Genomic DNA, 23,615 nt, shown 5'->3' with positions numbered 1-23,615 from the left:
CGCCCAGTTGTTCGGGGAGGGCGGCATCCCATTGCTGCGCCCCGGTGGCTGGTCTTGCTCTTCGGGCAATGACCGGTACCTGCTTGGGGGTCTGTAGGGGACCTGCCAGGCTTGCGGAGGCCTGCGGTGGCTTCACGCTGTGTGGCCCGCCATGCATGTGGTGCGGTCTTCGATCCTCCCGGGGATCATTTGTGGGTCGCCATTTTCCCTTAGGGCCATTCACCGGGTCAGGCGTAGAGTAAATAAAGCCCTGGGCAGGATAGTCGGGAATTAGGTGGGGTTGTAGTGGCCCATCCCCTCATCACTGTAGATCGGCTGTGGCTTTACCGGGCCGGCGCCATTTTCTTACAGGACCTGCAGCGGTCTCTGCGTGAGCTTGCGCAGCTAGAGGGGGGAGTCGGGGGGCCAAGATAGAGATCTGACCCCCGCTCCATGGCAGGTTAGGGGCGGAAAACTGGGTGGTGGTTTAGCAACTGCGCGTTCTCCCTTGGGCATCTTTGGGGATGATTGACAGGTTCTCTCCAAGCTCGTGGTGGGGGCTACCTGAGCAGTTGGGGGGAACCTGTCTTTGGGTCCCGCACCTTTAAGTCCCCTGTTAGGGGTTAGCCAGCGGGACCCCCCTCATGCAAGTGCATGGCATGGTCTCAGGTGATGGAGGGGTCCCTCACCTGGACTAGCATCGAGCTACGCCCATAAGTTGCCCAGGAAGTTTGTTCTGACGTCATTTCTGCCCCGGAAGTATTTGTTTGACCCTGCAGGTCCATTGCCAGGTCATAGTTGAGTATGTTAATTTATGCTAATTTAATTAAATAAATTATGCTAATTTATTATTAATAAAAATGACCCAGTTTAAATCCAGCTCGTGTCCGTGTCGTTACTCCGTCTCTTCTGCAAACGAATTTCCATGAAGTAGAGGAAATATTTTTTTTTATGTATTTAACGAGTATTTGGATTTTTAAAACCCACCCTTTGCATTAAACAGTCATTCTATAATGTTTCTCAGCTGGAACTACATGTGATATCCTACCAGTTTCTTTAATAGAGTACAGTAGTACTGTAGAAGAATTTTATGAATTTTTAATGGATTTAAAATATTCAATGGATTTAATGAATTTAAGCCCCCTTTGAAAAACCCATGAAGTAGTGAATCCACGAAAGATGAACTGTGAAGTAGCAAGGGATTACTGTAGTTCAAACCCCACTTTAGGTATGAAAGCTGACTGAGTGATTTTGGGCTAATCTATTCTCTCTCTCAGCCTAACAGATCTCCCAGGGTTGTAGTTGTGAGGAAAATAGGAGGAGGAAGGAGTGTTGGATATGTTTGCTGCCTTAAATTATTTATAAAAAGTAAATTGTTAATTTGTTTGTTTATGGTTAAATTCAGACTTGTGACAAATCTACACATTCCTCTCTCCCTAAACCTAGGTACTCCACTAAGTGTTCTCTAAGACTGTTAACTAGGAATCATAGGCTTTTTCTGATTGAATCAGAGCCTATTTAAGGCCAGTGGATGTAGCAAACCCAGCTTAACAGTGTCCCTTGGCCTTTCCATTGCTTAACTGAGAGTACACCCAATAGGTCAGGGATCCCCAAACATTAACTTCCAGAATTCTGGGAGTTGAAGTCCACAAGTCTTAAAGTTGCCAAGTTTGAAGACCTCTGCAATAAGTGATAAAAACTAAAATTGGGTTTGACAGTGAAGATTTAAGATTTATTAGATTTGTATGCCGCTCCTCTCTGAAGGGTTAAGGGCATGATAGCTGGGGGAAACTATATTGTTATGCCATAAACACATTTTTATTTTGCTTAATGGTTGATCCAGGGCTGGTGTAAGAAGTATTTTCCATAAGACCCAACTCTTGCTATATGCATGATGTGTGTTGCTTCTGCAGCAACCCAGGTAATGAATGAATCTGCCCACTTCCTATTGGCTGATATCTAGTACTGATATGAAATAATATTTCAGCAACATTATCAAAGCAAATTTGTTCCTTCAGCTACCAAAGAGGTTTCAATAAGAAACATCACAACTTTTCAAAACTTGTCCTTTCATATCCAAATATTTTAACTAGGGGAAACGACTCATTACTCTAACAGATTTTCTGAGTAATATGCGTAAATCCAATTTTTATATCATACTATTACAATATTTTAGATCAGCTAAAGTTCCTGAATGTTCAATGTTGCATTTGAAAGATACATCAAGTCATACTTTAGCTTGAAGCCGTCCCCCAATGGTGGATCTCATATGGTAGACAGAAACAACTACATCATCATGGACAAGGACTCCTAGTGGAATAACAACTTTTCCTTCTTGAACACGGAATTCCCTAAAGAAAAAAAGCAAGCAGAACATTCAGCAGAACATGAGAATCATAACACAAAATTCACATTGAACAATGCGTTATAACCCAGCAGTTGAACATTGCAGTTCAGTGTTGTTGAGTTGAATGGAGTCAACTGGGATTAAAATAAAATATTGTCCATTTTTATTCTGACTTCTAAATTTTATTTATTCATTATTGAGTCCCAATCCCAATGGGACTCAGGGCGGTTTACAACAATATAAAAATACAAATTACAATAACAAAAGAAGTCAAATATAAATATTAAAACAATAAAACCCCAATTATAAAACCCACAGCACAAACAATCCAATCAACACCCATGCATGCCACTCAACACAATTTGGCAGTGACAGATGTAAATATTCATGGCCTCCAGGCCTGCTGGCAAAGCCAGGTCTTCGCAGCCTTTCAGAAGGCCAGTAAGGTGGGAGCAGTATGGATATCGGGGGAATTTGGTCCCATAGAGCCGGGGCAGCCACAGAGAAGGCCCTCCCAACCTCCCAACCTGCATTGCTTAGTCAACGGGACCTAGAGAAGGCCAACCCTGTGCAATCTTATTGATCGCTAAATGTAATCATCTGGCTATTCTCAAAAACAGTTTAATTAATAGATTATATCCATGATGGCAAATCTATTATATGCATGCCAGAGGCAGCACACAAATCCCTCTCTCTGGGCATGCACGCCATTGCTAGCTACTTTTCTGGTTTCTGGTGTGCCAGCTGATGTTTGCAAGCCCTGGAGTAGCAAAAAATGGCAAAGAAATGCCATTTGGGGGCCATTTTGAGGCCTTTTGGGGGCTATTTTCTACATCATATTTGGCCCCAAAACAGCCTGAAAATGCCCAAAAAATGGCCTGAAAAACCACCTGAAATGGCCCAGAAAACACTAAAACAACCAGTCATTTTCCAGGCCTTTTCCAAGCCAAAAATGGCCTCACAAATGACAAAAAAAACAGGCATGCACGCACTGGCAAAGCTGTTCTTTAGGTTTCCAATGCTCCGGCACTCCGGCACTGGATTCAGGTTTGGGCACTTAATGCCAAAAAGGTTTGCCATCACTGGATTATACAGACAGCAATTCATATAGTAAACACTACACAACTCATATGACTTTCCCTGCATCTACATGTAAGCTGTTTATGATCAAACATTATTGTATACTGGCATAGTATTAGCAGATGTGTGACATTCAAGCTGCTCAGAAGCAGAAGCAAAACTTCAAGGGAAGACACAAAATACCATCAAATGTACAGAATCCATGTACCCTGGATGCATGAATGGATTGGCTAATTAATGTCAGTCTGAAGGGAGTAGTGTATGGATGGATGGATGCAGTGAAGAGTTCCAAAAAAATTTACCACTACACTGTGGATGTGGCTTATTTTGTGGGTGTGACTTGCTGCCCATGTGACCAGGTGGGAGTGGCTTGATGATCATGTGACCAGAGAGTGGCTTAAAGATCATGTAACTGGCTTAAAGATGGCCAACTTGACGTCACTCACGTCAAGGGTTTGGATTAGGGTTAGGGTTCCTGGCCTCTCCTTGCCTCAAAGAGATACAATTTCCTTTACTGTTCTGCCAGCGTGTTTCAACCGCCCATAATTACAGGGTAATTAGTCCAGGAAAACACACACCACACAATAAAAGGACCTTGACGAAACAATGAATCAGATAAACTGCCATGAGGCTAAAACACCAGGTTGCACTTTTATCTGTAGCACTAATTACAGCAGCCCCACCCAACCACAGGTGGCCTCATTTTCTCTTGTAATAATCCTTCAGTTGTTGTCTCCTATGCATCACTCTACGCATGCGTGGATGTGTCATTAATTCTTCTTCAGAATCCAAGGATGATACAGATGATTGATCTCCTCCTGGGCTGTCTGCCAAACTCCCCTCTTCCCTGTCACTCACACTTCCTTGGTCAGAGGAGGCTTCGTTGGCAGATTCCATCGGGAGCAAAACAGGCCTGCTGCATGTGGATGTTTCCCCCACATCCACCTGCACATTCCTTGGGGCAGGAGGTGGGCCAGAGCTAACCACAACACCTACTATTACTGAACATCGAAAATGTACTACAGTATTTAATTCTATGTATATATGCCATATGTGTACATACATATTACACACAGGCACACAAAAATATACATTATCTACTATATAAAGTATATGTACATACATGCACTCACAGCTCTTCTAAAATTATACACATTCAACCTCATTTTTCCTCAATAGGAAAAACATACCTAGAGCTCAGAAGGGGGGAAAAGGAAAAAAAAAATCAAACATTTTCTACCGGTTCTGCGTATCTAAACAAAAATTTTCTACCGGTTCTGCATACCTGACCGTACCCGTAGGAGCGCATCACTGGATGGATGATATCCTTCAAAGGTATGAGCAGTTCAGGCAACTGAGATTTTTATCTCCCTGAAGGAAGCAGTAGTTGCTGAGATCCAATCAACATCAGTCATAATTGACTGAAAGCCAGGGTGCCTAGGTCATGTGGAATTAGCTCACCTGTGCTACCACAGGTACATATTAAACAACTGAAGTGGGATTTTATTTATTTATTTATTTATTTATTTAATTTGTGTGCCGCCCCTCTCCGTAGACTCGGGGCGGCTCACAGCAGTGATAGAAACAATGTACAATACAAATCTAATAATACAAAGTTAAAAACCCATCATTTAAAAAAACATGCACACAACACACCATACATAAATTATGTAAGCCTGGGGAAGATATTTCAATTCCCCCATGCCTGATGGCAGAGGTGGGTTTTAAGAAGTTTACGAAAGGTAAGGAGGGTGGGGGCAATTCTGATCTCCGGGGGGAGTTGGTTCCAGAGGGCCGGGGCCCCACAGAGAAGGCTCTTCCCCTGGGTCCCGCCAAATGACATTGTTTAGTCGACGGGACCCGGAGAAGGCCAACTCTGTGGGACCTAACCGGTCGCTAGGATTCGTGCGGATTTTATCTGTGCGGTCAACAGAGAGGAACTTACTTCATTCTTTCATATTCCAGTGATGTTGTGAATATTCTGGTTTCTCCAATAAGGATGTCGCAGAAAGGTCGGCAACCATTTCTTTGCTTGTTGAAACAGGGCACTGGGCTAAGAAGGACTGATTTGATGGTTATAGGCTTACAGTGAGGCTGGACAGGTTTGTCTGCTATTAGTTCACAAATATATCCTAAATACCTGCAATGAAAAACTGAATTCATAAAAATCTACATGCATTACTGCCTATGTTCTTTGGTTCTACAGGGAGCTTGGTTGGTCATCATAATGCAGATTTTCAACAGCATATCCTACAGTCAAGACAATTTAATTTTTAATGCATTCTTGCAAACATTAGTGTCAAAAGAGCAAATCCAATGAAAAATGATGAATTAAGGAAGAAAAAAAATAAAATATAGATTTTATACATTTGACTTAAAAACTACAGAAGCCAGCTCTCCCTGCCGCTAAGAGAATGAGTACTTAATATACAAAAAATATCAGCTTCATTTTGCTGCTGCTTTTCTAGAAACTATTCTTTCTAACTATTCCCATTTTCAGCTATCCATCCACCAGCTGGGTGGCAAGTGGCCCAGCAGAACACAGGTCCCAAAATAAATTGCACACAGCCCATGATTAAGCATTGCCATATAATTTAATCCATTTTGCCAGTGCTATTATCTCCACTCTCCAACACAACCCCATGTGTATTGTAGTATAACATATATCACGAGCCCCGCTTGGGAAGATAGGAACTAGCCTGAGCAAATCTGATCTGGATGTTTCTGTCCAAATAACATATTTTTCTACTTTTGAAAAGGTGATGGCTTCCTGTCTAAAATCAAATACAGTGTTCCCTCGATTTTCGCTGGGGATGCGTTCTGAGACCGCCCGTGAAAATCGAATTTCCGTGAAGTAGAGATGCGGAAGTAAATACACTATTTTTGGCTATGAACAGTATCACAAGCCATCCCTTAACACTTTAAACCCCTAAATTGCAATTTCCCATTCCCTTAGCAACCATTTAGATTATTACTCACCATGTTTATTTATTAAAGTTTATTATAAAAAATGTTTTTTTAAAGGCAGGTGAAAATTTGGCAATGACATATGACGTCATTGGGCGGGGAAAACCGTGGTATAGGGGGGGGAACTGCGAAGTATTTTTTAATTAATATTTTTGAAAAACCGTGGTATAGACATTTCACAAAGTTCGAACCCGCGAAAATCAAGGGAACACTATTTATATTCTTTGTGAATAACTGAAGATTCTTGTCCCTACATAATTAGAAGAGTCTTACTTTAACAGAACTCTATATATATTTGAGAATGCAGCTGTCGAAAACAAGAAGTGTAAAAACCTTCAATAACATTGAATGTTTCACACTATCATTGAAAACCTTTTTAAAACACCAAATTTGATAAAACTATTCCCACTGAATTGAGTGCAGTTGGGAAGCTGTTAAAAAGCCACTTTGCTATACTGGTTAAGGCACCAGGCTAGAAACCTGTCTTCTAGTCTTGCATTAGGCACAAATGGATGAATGGTATTAGTCACTCTCTATCTCAGCCCTGGGAAAAAGCAGTGGCAAAAATCTTGACATGAAGACTGCAGGAATTTGTCCAGGTAGTCATTAGGAGTCAACATTCAAAGGAACAAAAATAAAGGTAGCTTTTGTTGTAATAACACTTAATAGCACTTAAAATTATGTATCGCTTCACAGTGCTTTACAGCCTTCTCTAAGTGGTTTACAGAGCCAGCATATTGCCCCCAACAATCTGGGTTTTACTCGTCTTGGAAGGATGGAAGGTTGAGTCAACCTTGAGCCTGCTGAGATTCAAACTGCTGAACTACAGGCAGCAGAAGTAGCTTCCAGTACTATATTCTAACCACTGCACCACAAAAAGGGATGAGATTGACAAAAACCTGCATCCAGGAATTAAGAATCATTCTGCCGACTGCCAGCAGTTCGATTCTCACCTGCTCAAGGTTGACTTAACCTTCCATCCTTCCAAGGTCGGTAAAATGAGATTGTTGGGGGCAATATGCTGAGAGGGCTGTAAAGCACTGTGAAGCAGTACAGTGGTACTTCTACTTAAGAACGCCTCTACTTAAGAACTTTTTTAGATAAGAACCAGGTATTCAAGATTTTTTTTGCCTCTTCTTAAGAACCATTTTCTACTTAAGAACCGGAGCCCAGAAAAATTTCCCAGGAAATTTGAGAGCGGCACGAAGGCCCAGCCAGTTTCCTGCCATTCCCTCTTTAATCCCAGCCATCTCGGGCTTTTCTGGGTTGCAAGAGGAGCCTTTCAGTGGCGCTTAAGGAGGCTTTGGCAGTCCAGAGCGAACAAAGCATTTCCCTTTCTCTGAGTGCTTGGAGAGGGAATAAACCTCTGCCAGCGCCCAGAGAAAAAAACCGCTCTGGACAGCAACTGTCCTCCTCCTCCTCCTCTTCTTCCCTCTTCTTCCTCCCACTCAAATTCTGAGCTTTTATTTCTTTCCTAATGGGTTTGCACTCATTATTTGCTTTCACATTGATTCCTATGGGGAAAATTGCTTCTTCTTACAAACATTTCTACTAAAGAACCTGGTCACGGAACGAATTAAGTTCTTAAGCAGAGGTACCACTGTATATAAGTCTAAGTGCTATTGCTATTGTTAAATGAATTAGTATCCCCTGATATAATATACATTGCACGTGGTTTGCCAGCCATAAGACACATTTACTATACCTTCTGTGGGATGGCCAGAGTACTACCCCAGGTCTCTTTGAATTTAGCAATTGAACAGCAGAAGCTGGATTAGAGAAGAGATGACAGAAACAGAACATTGCACTGACCAAGACTGCTGATGCCACACGACCATCCTGTCAGACAAAATGCAAGAGCCTCAATCAGGAAAATTTCACCTTTCAGATAAATCACAGTGTCATTGTTGTTTTTGTTAAATACAGTACACACAAAACCTTATAGAAACATAGAAACATAGAAGACTGACGGCAGAAAAAGACCTCATAGTCCATCTAGTCTGCCCTTATACTATTTCCTGTATTTTATCTTACAATGGATATATGTTTATCCCAAGCATGTTTAAATTCAGTTATTGTGGATTTACCAACCACGTCTGCTGGAAGTTTGTTCCAAGGATCTACTACTCTTTCAGTGAAATAATATTTTCTCACGTTGCTTTTGATCTTTCCCCCAACTAACTTCAGATTGTGTCCCCTTGTTCTTGTGTTCACTTTCCTGTTAAAAACACTTCCCTCCTGGACCTTATTTAACCCTTTAACATATTTCTTTATCTTTCTTTATCTTTATTTAGATTTGTATGCCGCCCCTCTCCGCAGACTCGGGGCGGCTCACAATAAAGTGGAAAAAACAGTTTATAACAAATCTAAATTTCTACTAAAAACATTTTTATAAACCCATTTTCTAAACACGCATACATACACACATACCATTCATAAATTGTATCTGCCCGGGGGAGATGTCTCAGTTCCCACATGCCTGATGACACAGGTGGGTCTTAAGAAGTTTACGAAAGGCAAGGAGAGTAGGGGCAGTTCTAATCTCTGGGGGGGAGTTGGTTCCAGAGGGCCGGGGCCGCCACAGAGAAGGCTCTTCCCCTGGGGCCCGCCAACCGACATTGTTTAGTTGACGGGACCCGGAGAAGGCCCACTCTGTGGGACCTAATCGGTCGCTGGGATTCGTGCGGCAGCAAGCGGTCTCGGAGATATTCTGGTCCAGTGCCATGAAGGGCTTTAAAGGTCATAACCAACACTTTGAATTGTGACCGGAAGTTGATCGGCAACCAATGCAGACTGCGGAGTGTTGGTGAAACATGGGCATACCTAGGTAGGCCCATGACTGCTCTCGCAGCTGCATTCTGCACGATCTGAAGTTTCCGAACACTTTTCAAAGGTAGCCCCATGTAGAGAGCATTACAGTAGTCGAACCTTGAGGTGATGAGGGCATGAGTGACTGTGAGCAGTGAGTCCCGGTCCAGATAGGGCCGCAACTGGTGCACCATGCGAACCTGGGCAAACGCCCCCCTCGCCACAGCTGAAAGATGGTTCTCTAATGTGAGCTGTGGATCGAGGAGGACACCCAAGTTGCGGACCCTCTCCGAGGGGGTCAATAGTTCCCCCCCCAGGGTAATGGAAGGACAGATGGAATTGTCCTTGGGAGGCAAAACCCACAGCCACTCCATCTTATCCGGGTTGAGTTTGAGTCTGTTGACACCCATCCAGGCCCCAACAGCCTCCAGACACCGGCACATCACTTCCACTGCTTCGTTGACTGGACATGGGGTGGAGATGTAAAGCTGGGTATCATCAGCGTACTGATGATACCTCACCCCATGCCCTTGGATGATCTCACCCAGTGGTTTCATGTAGATATTAAATAGCAGGGGGGAGAGGACCGACCCCTGAGGCACCCCACAAGGGAGAGACCTCGGAGTCGACCTCTGACCCCTCACTAACACCGACTGCAACCGACCGGAGAGGTAGGAGGAGAACCACTGGAGAACAGTGCCTCCCACCCCCAACCCCTCCAGCCGGTGCAGAAGGATACCATGGTCGATGGTATCGAAAGCCGCTGAGAGGTCAAGAAGCACCAGGACAGAGGATAAACCCCTGTCCCGGGCACGCCAGAGATCATCCATCAACGCGACCAAAGCAGTTTCCGTGCTGTAACCGGGCCTGAAACCCGACTGCTGGGGACCTAGATAATCAGCTTCTTCCAAGGATCGTTGGAGCTGGAGTGCCACCACCTTCTCGACAACCTTCCCCATAAAGGGAAGGTTGGAGACTGGCCGGTAGTTATTAAGTACGGCTGGGTCCAGGGAAGGCTTCTTGAGGAGGGGGCGCACAAGCGCCTCTTTATAGGATGATGGAAAGGATCCCCTCCCCAAGGAAGCATTAATAATCTCCTGGACCCAGCTCCGTGTCACCTCCCTGCTGGCCGAAACCAGCCAGGAGGGACACGGATCCAGTAAACAGGTGGCGGAACTCACAGCTCCAATGTTTCGATCATGTCCCCCCTTTTCCTTCTGTCCTCCAGGCTATACAGATTGAGTCCATTAAGTCTTTCCTGATACGTTTTATGCTTAAGACCTTCCACCATTCTTGTAGCCCATCTTTAGACCCATTCAATTTTGTCAATATCTTTTTGTAGGTGAGGTCTCCAGAACTGAACACAGTATTCCAAATGTGGTCTCACCAGCGCTCTGTATAAGGGGATCACAATCTCCCTCTTCCTGGTTGTTATACCTCTAGCTATGCAGCCAAGCATCCTACTTGCTTTTCCTACTGCCTGACCACACTGCTCACCCATTTTGAGACTGTCAGAAATCACTACCCTTAAATCCTTCTCTTCTGAAGTTTTTGCTAACACAGAACTGCTAATGCAATACTCAGATTGAGGATTCCTTTTCCCCAAGTGCATTATTTTACATTTGAAAACATTAAACTGCAATTTCCATTGCTTTGACCATTTATCTAGTAAAGCTAAATCATTTACCATATTACAGACACCTCCAGGAATATCAACCCTATTGCACACTTTAGAGTCATCAGCAAATAGGCAAACCTTCCCTACCAAACCTTCCCCTATAAGTTTAAGTTTATTGGATTTATATGCCGCCTCTCTCCAATGACTCAGGGCGGCTTTCAACATAAAGCAAGATCTGCTCTATGATGCTTTGAAACTAAAACTAAAACCGAAGCTCCACAGAAACTCTTTTGAGATGCTTCCCTCTGAAAAAAAAATGTTCATAGGATTTACACTGATTAAGCAGAAACAAACAATTGACTTAGTTCGATTCTAATGCATCGAAGTTATTTTTAAAAGTGTGAAAAGAAAAAAAATACACAAGTACTTCCTATGCAAAGGAAAGACCATTAGACACTGACAGTGAAACTTTCTTTTGGAAGTTTGATGGTTTAACCCAACAATGGGTTAAAAACTAGAATGGGGTTGTGTGAAATACAATTATTTTTATACCTGGCATTGTGCCCCAGCTGGAGATAGACTACAACAAAGCCAATCCATCAAATAGAAGATGAAGAACAAATAGGGTAGAATGTTTCTCTCATTTTTTCTAATGTAATCCAGAGGTGCAGAGGAAGCAAACAGCATCCTACCTATGGTTCCCAGTTATGCCAAAAGTGAGTCATCATTGATTAAAGTGTACTTAGAGTGTGTCCGTCACAACAAACCAGAAGCATTCAAATTACAAACAGTAAGTGTCCAGTACTCCGATAATCAGTTTGATAGAGAAAAGCTTCCAGGTGTGGGATGTAGTTGGAGGAATCCAATATCGCTATTAAGATCATTCTGTAATGTTCCTTTCTACAAATCTTTGATCTTCAGAGCAATCTGACAAACAACTTTATGGCCTTCAAACGTTAAAGATTACAACGTTCTTGAATTCCATGTTTCAGGGCCAACTGTGGGAGATGATAATGTTGGTAGTTAAAAACTACATTTGGAGCGCATCAGAATGGGATATAGCCGCTGTAGAATTTAGTAAGTATATACAGTGGTCCCTCTACCTAAGAACGGCTCTACTTACGAACTTTTCTAGATAAGAGCCAGGTGTTCAAGATTTTTTTGCCTCTTCTTAAGGACCCTTTTCCACTTACAAACCTGAGCCTCCGAAACTGTAACTGGAAAAGACAGGGAGAAGCCTCCGTGGGGACTCTCTAGGAATCTCCTGGGAGGAAACAGGGCCAGAAAAGGCGGGTAGAAGCCTCTGTGGGGCCTCTCTAGGAATCTCCTGGGAGGAAATAGGGCCTTCACCCTCCCTGTGGTTTCCCCAATAGCACGCATTATTTGCTTTTACATTGATTCCTATGGGAAAAATTGCTTCTTCTTACAAAATTTTCTACTTAAGGACCTGGTCACAGAATGAATTAAATTCGTAAGTAGAGGTACCACAGGCAGCAGAGAGTGAATAGAAAGGTAGCCCCCCTGTGCCTGCACACGCATCTCCCGCAAACAGGGCAGACACAAAAACCAGCCAGTTGGCGGGAGGGATACACATGCGTGGTGGAGCTGAGCTGGAGCGGGTTGCATGCTGGCAGAGAGGGCTCTGTGTACCACCTGTGGCACATGTGCCATAGGTTCGCCATCATAGTACAAAGGCAATGCATGATTTCAGCTGCAAAAGTAGGGAAACATAAAATAACCAAAGTGACATGTGAAGAATCTTAGAAGATAAATAAAGATCTGAGTCCTCATCCAATCTAACCCTGTTGACTTTCTGGAAGGATGTAAAGACCTGGCTTTTTTCACCTGGCACTAGGGTCAGAAAGTTATTGAAATTTGGCTATGTATGGGATTTGTTTGATGGGTTCACAATATAATTTTTAGGAGTCTTGGCCCAGTTTATTTTTAATGGATCTGTGCAGCTGATTATTTCATTTCTAGTCACCTCCAAAATTTTCTTAGGTGGATCGGTGACTATATAAATTTGCTAAACAAACAAAATGTTTTAGGGATTTTTGAGAGTTCCAGGCAAAATAAAGATAAAATAAAATAACTTCCATAGACCTGTGAAAGGTCAGGGCTAGATTTACACATTACACTAAAGCAAGATTATTGTCGTCTGGTTTAAGCATCACACTAAACCACAAATCACTCTTTTCAAACAAAGATAAAGATAGCATTATAGTTTAATATGATAATTAAACTATGAAACATATTAAACATTATAGTTTAATATGATACATGAAGTTTGCCATTGTTTAACTTTGATATGGAATGATAAATATGGAAGATTGTGCCTTATAGAATAAGTAACTATGGAATATACAACAATTTAAGTGCATTTTTAAAATAATGGAATAAAATATTTAAATAAATAAAGATGGACTATGATAGACATGTGCTCACTATCCTGATATAGTTCTGGCTAACTTTTATCCATGAGAGTTTACCTTGTGGGAGTAAACGTTTAGTAAGATGTTCTTTGGTGGTTAAATGTAGGTTTTGTCATCAGTACAGTACAGTACAGTACAGTACAGTACAGTATAGCACAGTATGGTCTATGGTATTAGCCTACATCAGTGATGGTGAACGTTTTTTCCATTGACTGCTGAAAGAGCATGCATGTGCACTATCACGTATGCACGAGTGCCCACATCCATAATTCAATGCCTCGGGAAGGTGAAAACAGCTTTTCCCACCCCCAGAAGTCCTCTGGAGGCTAGAAATGGCCTGTCTCCCAACTTCTGGTGGGCCCAATAGGCTCATGTTTCACCCTCCCCAGGCTCCAACGGCTTCCCTGGAGCCATGGAGGGTGAAACATCCCCCCCAGACGCTCTCTGGAAGCCAAAAATGCTCTCCCAGAACCTCTGTGTGAGCCAAAAAGTAGCTGGCCGGCAAACACATGCACATTAGAGCTGAGCTAGGGCAATGGCTCGTGTGCCAGCAGATATGGCTCTGCATGCCACCTGTGGCGCCCATGCCATAGGTTCGCCATCACTGGCCTAGATGTTTTCTGCAAGACTAAGGACCACAGACTTCCTTCATGACCTACAAATATTCTCTTCCATCAATTACAGTACTATGCAATGGAGTTTCTATGGGCAATACTGAAATGAGGAATCAAATTTACCTGCCTATACCCGAGTCTTAAATTGGAATAGATTTTGAGAGCTAGTATCTTATTATTAACGATCTTGCCGGTACCTTCTGATTTATAGCTTCTTTACTATAAAATCTGTAAAATAGTTTTCTAGAAGGCAGTGAGGCATGATTGCCTGTTCCCCATATTACAATTTCAAAACTGCACAAGAAGTCAAGATCTGAGTGACAAAAAGCTGTTTACTCTAGGGAAATAATGATGGATTTTGTTTCTTTTTCATGGATGTCTATGAATCATCCTTCTGTTGCAGTGTTGCACCTTTGAAGAATTGGAAGAAAATGCCCTACTTCATTCTTTGTTATTTTAGGAGGTCAATAAAATATGAATCAGAAGGATGAAAAAAGGAGTATTTGGGGGGGAAAACCTGTTGATTACTAGAAATCTAATAAGTGGCAATATTATGAACTGGGTAAAAACATACTATTTAATTATTTCCCATTTTAAAAGTAATTAAGGATCATAGTAATGTACTAGAGAAGGAACAATAAAAAACCTATCAAGTATTCAATAAATAGTGCATAAACTTACTACCCTACTGCATCGTTTCCCCCCCCCCCCGCCCAATATTGGGGTAGCAGCCCATTACTGCCTTAAATGTATTGAATTCTATACAGACTCTTAAAATCCTATCTTAACAATTTGCAAAGTATTAATTGTAACCATTGAACGTTTCAGTGGTAATCAGATTACTTTCTATGCAATCGTTATGGAATAAATTGAAATAATAAATTTTATTGTTTGGATTTTTTTAAAAAAATGTTTACTAGAGACATAAGCCTTTTTAATAACTGATATGGTCCCACTAGAATTAATACTGTTTGAGATTGTTATAGAATTGCTAGGCATCTCCTGACATCAAATGTTTATGTAAGACATAAAAGGAACAATGATATCTAAAATACTGCTCAGGGCTAATGTAGATACATTCTGTGTTGCCCACACAGGGTGTAATGTCATCCTTCCGAGGTGGGTAAAATGAGGACCCGGATTGTGGGGGCAATAGGCTGGCTCTGTTAAAAAGTGCTATTGCTAACATGTTGTAAGCCGCCCTGAGTCTAAGGAGAAGGGCGGCATAAAAATCGAATAAATAAATTAAATAAACAAATAAATAAATAAATAAATTTTCAGACCTAAAATATAGTTATGGAGGCATGTTCTAATATAGTAGCACTCCACATGGATCCTGATATTTTTGACTCCGTGAAAATGCCAGTCCAATTTTTTGAAATAACTTCTATAACACACTGAATTTTCCAAAGAACTAAAAGGTCTGGTACAAAGACTAACCATGCAACTGAGTAGGTGGTAAATGCTTTAAGCAGCCTTTGTTTAGTTTTGATGTGTTCAGAAAAATGAGAAGTATTAAAATACTGACAGGCTGCATTTTTTAATTTCTATATAAACAAATGAAATGACAATTTTGGAAATCCATTCTTAATGTTCTCAGATAAGAATCATAAGAACATAAGAACATAAGAAGAGCCTTGTTGAATCGGGCCAAAGCCCATCGAGTCCAGCATTCTGTGTCACACAGTGGCCCACCAATTGTACATGGGGATCTTGAGCAGAAAGAGAAGGCAGAACCCTCCCTTTCCCTTAACTTCCAACCAATGGTACCCAAGAGAATCCTGTCTGCCTCAATCAACATAGAGGTGGCACTTGGACATCCGTTTCAATAACCAAACACAATAATCAAAATAGGGTTTAGGATGGACAATTGTTCCTCCAGTATTATCTGTAAAGTTTCCAGGAGCAGCCACATAAAACTCCCCAAAGTTACATTGTTCATCAGTATCCATAATATGACTCCAAATCCAGTCATGTTATGTATAATGCATTGGGATGGTGCCTTTGATACAATGCATTCAAGATGTGTCTCTTCATCTGCAACATTTTTGATAAGATCCACTGCTGATGCTGACATAACATTTTCACCTTTTCTGAAATTGATAAGGAACACTCCAGAAGAAAGCAGTGACTAAAATAAGTATCATAGTTTCACAATTTATTATTATTATTTTATTATTATTATTTATTAGATTTGTATGCCGCCCCTCTCCGAAGACTCGGGGCAGCTCACCTTTAACTGGCAAGATGTTGGAAATGATGCCAAGTTTTCCAATTACCATTCTGAAAGCACTATTGAAAGCACCATTCAAGGTTGACTCAGTCTTCCATCCTTCCGAGGTGGATAAAATGAGGAGAAGATTGTTGGGGGCAATATATGCTGACTCTGTAAACCGCTTAGAGAGGGCTATAAAGCACTGTGAAGCAGTATATAAGTCTAAGTGCTATTGCTAGATTGCAATTGAGATACTTCTAAATTCTCTAAGAACACAACCCTATTAACTAAGCAGTCCATTTTTTAAAAATGATCATTTATTATTTACATAGTTATAAAAATAAGATACTGCAAACGTCATTATAGGGACTACATCTCCCCTTAAGATGAAAATTGATGAATTTTTCTTAGAGACAGATTTGGATCAAATACAAAAAACCTGCAGAAATAAAATTACAGGAACAAGATATAAGAACATAAGAAGAGCCACGCTGAATCAGGCCAAAGCCCATCGAGTCCAGCATTCTGTGTCACACAGTGGCCCATCAATTGTGCATGGGGATCTTGAGCAGAAAGAGAAGGCAAGACCTTCCCTTTCCCTTGACCCCCAACAAGTGGTACTCAAGGGAATCCTGCCTGCCTCAATCAACATAGAGGCAGCACTTGGACATCCGTTTCAATAACCATCTAAATGCTTGGCATCCATGAATCTGTCTAATCCTGCCTTGAAGCTATCAAGGCTGACAGCTGTCACGACTTCTTCTAGAAGTGAATTCCATAAACCAACGACCCTCTGGGTGAAGAAATATTTCCCTTGATTTGTCCTCACTTTTGTCCTAGTATTGTATGATAGAGAAAAGAATTTACAACACCTTGGTCTCTTCAGCCTTGAAAGACGGCATTTAAGTGGTGACTTGATCGAAGTGTATAAAATCATGCATGGGATAGAAAAGGTGGATAGAGAAAAGAATTTTTCTCTATCCACCTTTTCTATCCCATGCATGATTTTATACACTTCGATCAAGTCACCACTTAAATGCCGTCTTTCAAGGCTGAAGAGGCCAAGGCGTTGTAACCTGATATCATAAGGGAGGTGCTCCATTTCCTTTATCATTCTTGTTGCCCTTTTTTGCACCTTTTCCAGTTCCATTATATCCTTCTTGGGGTGCGGTGTCCATAACTGTACACAGTACTGCAAGTGTGGTCTCACCATCGATTTGTACGGAGGCAATAAAATGCTTGCTGACCTATTTTCGATTCCCTTCCTAATCATGCCAAACATGGAATTTGCTTTTTTTACTGCTGCCACGCACTGGGTTGACAGCTTCATTGAACTGTCCACCAAAACTCCAAGATCCCTTTCTTGGGTTGTCTCGGAAAGTTTTGTCCCCATCAGTTGGTAGGTATAATTGGAGTTCTTTGCCCCGATGTGCATAACTTTGCACTTGTTTAGGTTAAAATTCATTTGCCACTTTGTTGCCCACTCACTCAATTTCAAGAGATCCTTCTGGAGCTCCCGACAATCAGTTTCACTTTTCACTACCCGGAACAATTTAGTGTCGTCAGCAAACTTTGCTACCTCACTATTTACTTCTACATCCAGATCATTAATGAATAAATTAAAAAGTAAAGGTCCCAAAACTGAACCTTGGGGTACACCACTTTTTACTTCTTTCCATCCATTTATTGCCACCCTTTGCTTCCTACAATTTAGCCAGTTACCAATCCAGGACAAGACCTGTCCTCTAATTCCGTGGCTGAAGAGCTTTTTTATGAGCCTTTGGTGAGGGACTTTGCCAAAAGCCTTTTGAAAGTCAAGATATACAATATCAACTGGGTCCCCTTTATCTGTGTGTTTATTTACACCCTCAAAGAATTCTAACAAGCTAGTAAGACATGATTTGCCTTTGCAGAAACCATGTTGATTTTCTTTCAGCAATGCCTGTTTTTCTATGTGCCCAGCAATTTTATCTTTAATAATGGTTTCCATCACTTTACCTGGAACTGAGGTTAAACTGACTGGTCTATAGTTTCCTGGATCACCTCTGGATCCTTTCTTGAAGATCAGAATTACATTTACCTCCCTCCAATACTCAGGTACAGTGCCTGATCTTAGAGAAAGATTGTATATTTTAGCTAGAAGTTCAGCAATTTCACACTTGAGTTCCTTGAGAACTCTAGGGTGGATGCCATCTGGACCTGGCGATTCTCTTCCACTTTTTCATCAGTAAAACTATAAATTTCTAGCTAAGAGAAAACACAAAAGCATTACAGGCAAAATTTAACAAAGAAATATCTTAAAACGTTGCAGTGTCTTTAGCACTGCCCTTACATATTGTTGCCACAAGTGAATTTTTAGGGTGTTTTTAGTTTTTCTCTGTATCGTTCAACAAACAACAATCTATATTCATTAAAAGGATATTAATTTATGTCAAGCTTTATATTTCAAATATTTTTTCTATATAGATATACATATAAATGTTTACTTACTGCTTGACTTACCATACAGTGAATGACACAAACGTTTTTGGGATTCTGCTGCAACCAGTTATGCATATTCTTACAAACAGCATAGAGATTGTGGAGACTTGGTGCTTGTCTAATTGGCCAACTACATTCAGATACCTAAGGAAGCACAGAGTGAAAACAGGTCAGAAAAGTAGTAACAATCGGCTGGATTTGCACAGCATAATAGAAACTAGAAATAGGTCAGGTAGTTTTCAGTTTGGCATATTTTAAGACCCAAGTATGTTCTATAAATCATATAATTACATAGAATGATTTCTTTAGGCATGATCAGGCTCATCAACAGGGATGATTAAATTCCTGACCTTCAAAGTGCAAAAGAAAAAAAATGCAGGAGAAAAAATCAGGACACAAAATACAAGCTGGGCAGATATGACATCGTAGATGACCCTCTCTCTGTCAAGGACCATGTAGTACTAATCTCAAATGATCTAAGTGCCAGAGCTCACTGTAACAGCATTGCCAAAAAGGCATTAACCTAATCTTGCATAGCTTCTTCTCTGGTAATATTGAACTGCAAACTGGGGCATACAAAACGTTTGCTAGACCAATTCTTGAATACAGCTCATCTGTCTGGAACCTGCATTGCATATTAGACATTAATACAATCGAAGGAGTCCAGAGGTATTTCACAAGAAAAGTCCTCCATTCCTCTGCTTGCAACAAAATACCTTATGCCACCAGACTTGAAATTTTGAGCTTAGAAAACTTAGAACTTCACCGTCTTCGATCCAACCTAAGTGTTGTACATACAATTATCTGCTACAATGCCCGACCTGTCAATGAATACTTCAACCACAACAATACACAAGCACACAATAATAGATAACTTATGATAAATGGTTCCAAACTTGATTGCAGAAAATATGACTTCAGTAACAGAGTTGTCAATTCTTGGAATGCACTACCTGACTATGTGGTTTCTTCCCCAAACCCCCAAAACTTTAATCTTAGACTGTCTACTGTCGTCCTCACCCCATTACTAAGAGGTCTGTAAGCGGCATGCATAAGTGCACCAGAGTGCCTACCGTCCCAGTCCTAATATTCCCTTTTATTTGTATCCATTTCATGTATTCATAATCATGTTGGTTATGACCTATAAAGCCCTTCATGGCATCGGACCAGAATATCTACGGGACCGCCTTCTGCCGCACAAATCTCAGCAGCCAGTTAGGTCCCACAGAGTTGGCCTTTTCCGGGTCCCAACGATGAAACAATGTCATCTGACGGGGCCCAGGGGAAGAGCCTTCTCTGTAGCGGCCCCGACCCTCTGGAATCAACTCCCCCCAGAGATTAGGATTTCCCCCACCCACCTTGCCTTTCGCAAACTCCTTAAAACCCACCTCTGCCATCAGGCACGGGGGAATTGATTCCCCTGGGCCGTTTCTGTTTTATGTATGGTTTGTCTGAGATGTATGACTGTTTTTTATATTAAGGGGTTTTAAATTGTTTTTAACTATTGGATTTGTACTATTTTTTTGTGAGCCGCTCCGAGTCTTCGGAGAGGGGCGGCATACAAATCTAATAAATAATAATAATAATTTATAGCTGTTATCTAATACATGCATGATGAAAATAGATAGATAGATGGATGGATCGATGGATCGATGGATTGATGGATCGATGGTCTATGGCAGTGATGGCGAACCTTTTTTTCCTTGGGTGCCAAAAGAGCATGCGCACACCCATAATTCAATGTCTGGGGAGAGCGAAAACAGCTTCCCCTGCCCCCCGGAGGCCCTCTAGGACCAAGAAACGGCCTGGTGGGCCCAGTAGGCCCATGTTTTGCCCTCCCCAAGTTCCAAAGGCTTCCCTGGAGCCAGGGAAGGGTAGAAATGCCCTCCCCCATCCCTCCAGAGGCTCTCTGGAAGCCAAAAACATCCTCCCAGAGCCTCTGTGCAAGCCAAAAATTATCTGGCCGGCACACACATGCACGTTGGAGCTGAGCTGGGGCAATGGCTCGCGTGCCAGCTGATATGGCTTTGCATGCCACCTGTGGCACCCATGCCATCAGTTTGCCATCACTGGTCTATGGCTTTACACACATGTGAAACAGGATAAAGTGTTGGCTTTAACACCTTGGTTTCACCTACTATTTTGAAACAAATGATTGTACCTGCTGTTATCCCTAACCACAGCACATTAGGTGAATTCAGAAATTTAGAAGGTGTGGGAAAGATTGAAGGCAAAAGGATAAGGAGATGACAGAGAATGAAATGGTTAGATAGTGTTAGCGGGGAAACTTTGGAAGGCAAGGGAAGGCAGGGGAGCTTGGCATGCCATGACATATGAGGTCTGAAAAGTTAGACATGACACAGCAATTGAACAACAAGAATCAAGCCAAGAGGAACAGGCAGTACATGGATTTCATGTTATAATCCATTTAATGACAATATGAAGAACATGGTTTAAAAACCCATCATTTATAAAGTGGTCTGTTAAAATGATAATGTAAAGGATTTAAAAAATTATGTTAGCAACTTTCCATCTGTTAACTAATCCTTCAAGGTGTTTGTTTGATTAGGGTTTTTCTTTTCATTTTACTATGTGACTTCTTTTGCTTATACATTGTGGAAAGGAAAAAACCCTTCTTATTCAGGTGAAGATCCAGAGTATAGTGATTTTTTTAGTACAATGATTTTTTTCCGTGAGTCAGAGAAAAATGTATGCCGCCCTCCAACACAACCCAAAAGAGTAGAAAAAGATTTCTTCTGAACATTTGTCTCTAGATGGCTATTGATTGAACAATCTGGCCTCTCTACAAGGATATCTTACATACCCTGTAGGAAACAATCAAACCTGGAAGATTATGTTACTGTAGCCAATATAATGCCATAGTTTTAGAATTCCTTGGAGTTAACCTGCAGAACTGATTCAAGTGGACATGTTTTGAATGCATATCTTTGGTTCCTGATTTTGGGTGACCTACAGGAGTTGTCCTTGCGGATTTTTTGGCAATATACAGTGTTCCCTCGATTTTCACGGGCTCGAACTTTGCGAAGTCTATACCACGGTTTTTCAAAAATATTAATTAAAAAATACTTCGCGGTTTTTTTCCCTATGCCACGGTTTTTCCCACCCGATGACGTCATATGTCATCGCCAAACTTTCATCCGCCTTTAATAAACATTTTTTAAAATAAACTTTAATAAATAAACATGGTGAGTAATAATCTAAATGGTTGTTAAGGGAATGGGAAATGGTAATTTAAGGGTTTAAAGTGTTAAGGGAAGGCTTGTGATACTGTTCATAGCCAAAAATAGTGTATTTACTTCCGCATCTCTACTTCGTGGAAATTCGACTTTCGCGGGTGGTCTCAGAATGCATCCCCCGCGAAAATCGAGAGAACACTGTATTTCAAAAATATACTGCTCAAAAATATAAAGGGAACACTCAAATAACACATCCTAGATCTAAATGAATGAAATATTCTCACTGAATACTTTGTTCTGTACAAAGTTGAATGTACACAACATCATGTGAAATTGATTGTCAGTGTTGCTTCCTAAGTGGGCAGTTTGATTTCACATAGGTTTGATTTATTTGGAGTTATATTGTGTTGTTTAAGTGTTCCCTTTATCTTTTTTTAACAGTGTAGTTTGCCCTTGCCTGCTTCCTCCAGTTAGAAAACAGGGATTGGCCTACAATCTCTCAGGTGACTTTTGTGCTTAAGGCAGGATTCAAACTCAAGTGTCCAGAATTGAGATTAGCCCCTAATATTAAATCATTCTGAGAAATAAATTAGGCATATTTTTAAAAATTAATATTTGCTGTAAATTTGAAATTGTGGAAGTAACATTCTTTTATTATTACTTCCCAGTTCACTTTTTTAACTTTTTAATTTTTGCTGTGCAGTGTCTTAATTGACTGCCTCAATCTGTCATGATTCTGACAATTAATATGATGTTTCTTTCTTTTCAAAGGAAGATTGACATGGTACCACCTACATATTATTTTAATGTCACAACTTTACCGCGGTCTTTGTCACATCACTGCATCAGCAAAACTTACCCTATTATGAAACCGTGCAGTACGATAAGACTTTGGTGACAAATTGAAAACTGTGTAATGATCAGGATGCTTTGAATCAAGAAATGTCCTCACATCGTCAATATGATTCCTAAATCCCAGTTCGACTCCTTCACCCGGAAATGACATCACTATCAAGAAATTGGGTAGGGGGAAACAAACATATTCTGAAGTGAAATCCAAATAAAATGGACAATGAGAAGTTGGAAGTTGCTGCATTGCTTTATTATTCAAATGATTGATCACTTACCAATAATTCTTGAGGTAATATAAGAAATATCTAGTTCTCCCTTGGTATAGCTATAAAAGGAAACAGAAGAGAACAACAAAGTAAATCCTGGTTAATGTGTATATGTATGTGTAATATATATATTACCAGGGTGATTCGACACAAAAATATGTAACCTTTCCCTGGTACAGAGCTGAAAGGATTGGATACTGTAGCCTAGAGGTTAATTCTCTGCCTTACAAGGCAAAGGTTGTAGGTTCAAGTCCCAGTGAGGATATGGCTAGCTGATGAGGCCAAAATAAGGCCGAAATAAATCTATCGTAGTCTCCCTTAATTTTCAAATTCAGCAAAAAACATGTGACATATACTGTATATATAAATACATACAACTGTCTGATAAAAATATCAAGAATGCACTAGTATTATCACCTCTTTTTTTTACATTCACTGGATATTTTAGGGACCAACCACTTTTCCAACACATTACAAACAATAATATTTACCAAATAAATATTATTATTTATTTACCTAATTAAAAAATCTCCAGTTATAAGAAGAAAAATAAAAATAAAATAAACTAGAATTCTATATTCATCACAGTGCTCAGCAGCTTATTCCATTCCACTCTACTCCACTACATTCCATTCCATTTGGTACATATTGAAAATCTAAGGTAGAAGAACTCATTCTTGTTGTTATGTTCCATACTTTTCCAGTCAGGTTTTAAGCCAATTTTTAGTAAGACAGCATTGGTTGTGCTTGTTGATGACC

At 40.8% G+C, this 23,615-nt stretch overlaps 1 protein-coding gene across 7 annotated transcripts in view; it reads right to left on the bottom strand.

The window, feature by feature from the left end:
- Positions 1–23,615, bottom strand: part of DNAJC6 (DnaJ heat shock protein family (Hsp40) member C6) — a 96,754-nt gene that overhangs the window by 35,978 nt on the left and 37,161 nt on the right. For 4 of the 7 annotated variants that reach the window (XM_070746082.1, XM_070746083.1, XM_070746085.1 and 1 more), the window contains 6 exons: positions 22,866–22,915; positions 22,598–22,746; positions 18,551–18,685; positions 8,079–8,212; positions 5,352–5,546; positions 2,213–2,330 (listed from right to left, as the gene is read on the bottom strand). In XM_070746082.1, coding sequence (XP_070602183.1) covers positions 2,213–2,330; positions 5,352–5,546; positions 8,079–8,212; positions 18,551–18,685; positions 22,598–22,746; positions 22,866–22,915 — 781 coding nt within the window. The remainder of the gene's footprint in view (positions 1–2,212; positions 2,331–5,351; positions 5,547–8,078; positions 8,213–18,550; positions 18,686–22,597; positions 22,747–22,865; positions 22,916–23,615) is intronic. The other 3 variants (XM_070746087.1, XM_070746086.1, XM_070746081.1) reach the window with 1 other exon arrangement.

The sequence above is a fragment of the Erythrolamprus reginae genome, chromosome 3 (genome assembly GCF_031021105.1).
Source record: "Erythrolamprus reginae isolate rEryReg1 chromosome 3, rEryReg1.hap1, whole genome shotgun sequence".
NCBI lineage: Eukaryota > Metazoa > Chordata > Lepidosauria > Squamata > Dipsadidae > Erythrolamprus > Erythrolamprus reginae.
The sequence above is the reverse complement of the archived record's forward strand: the minus strand, read 5'-3'. Positions and strand labels throughout refer to the sequence as shown.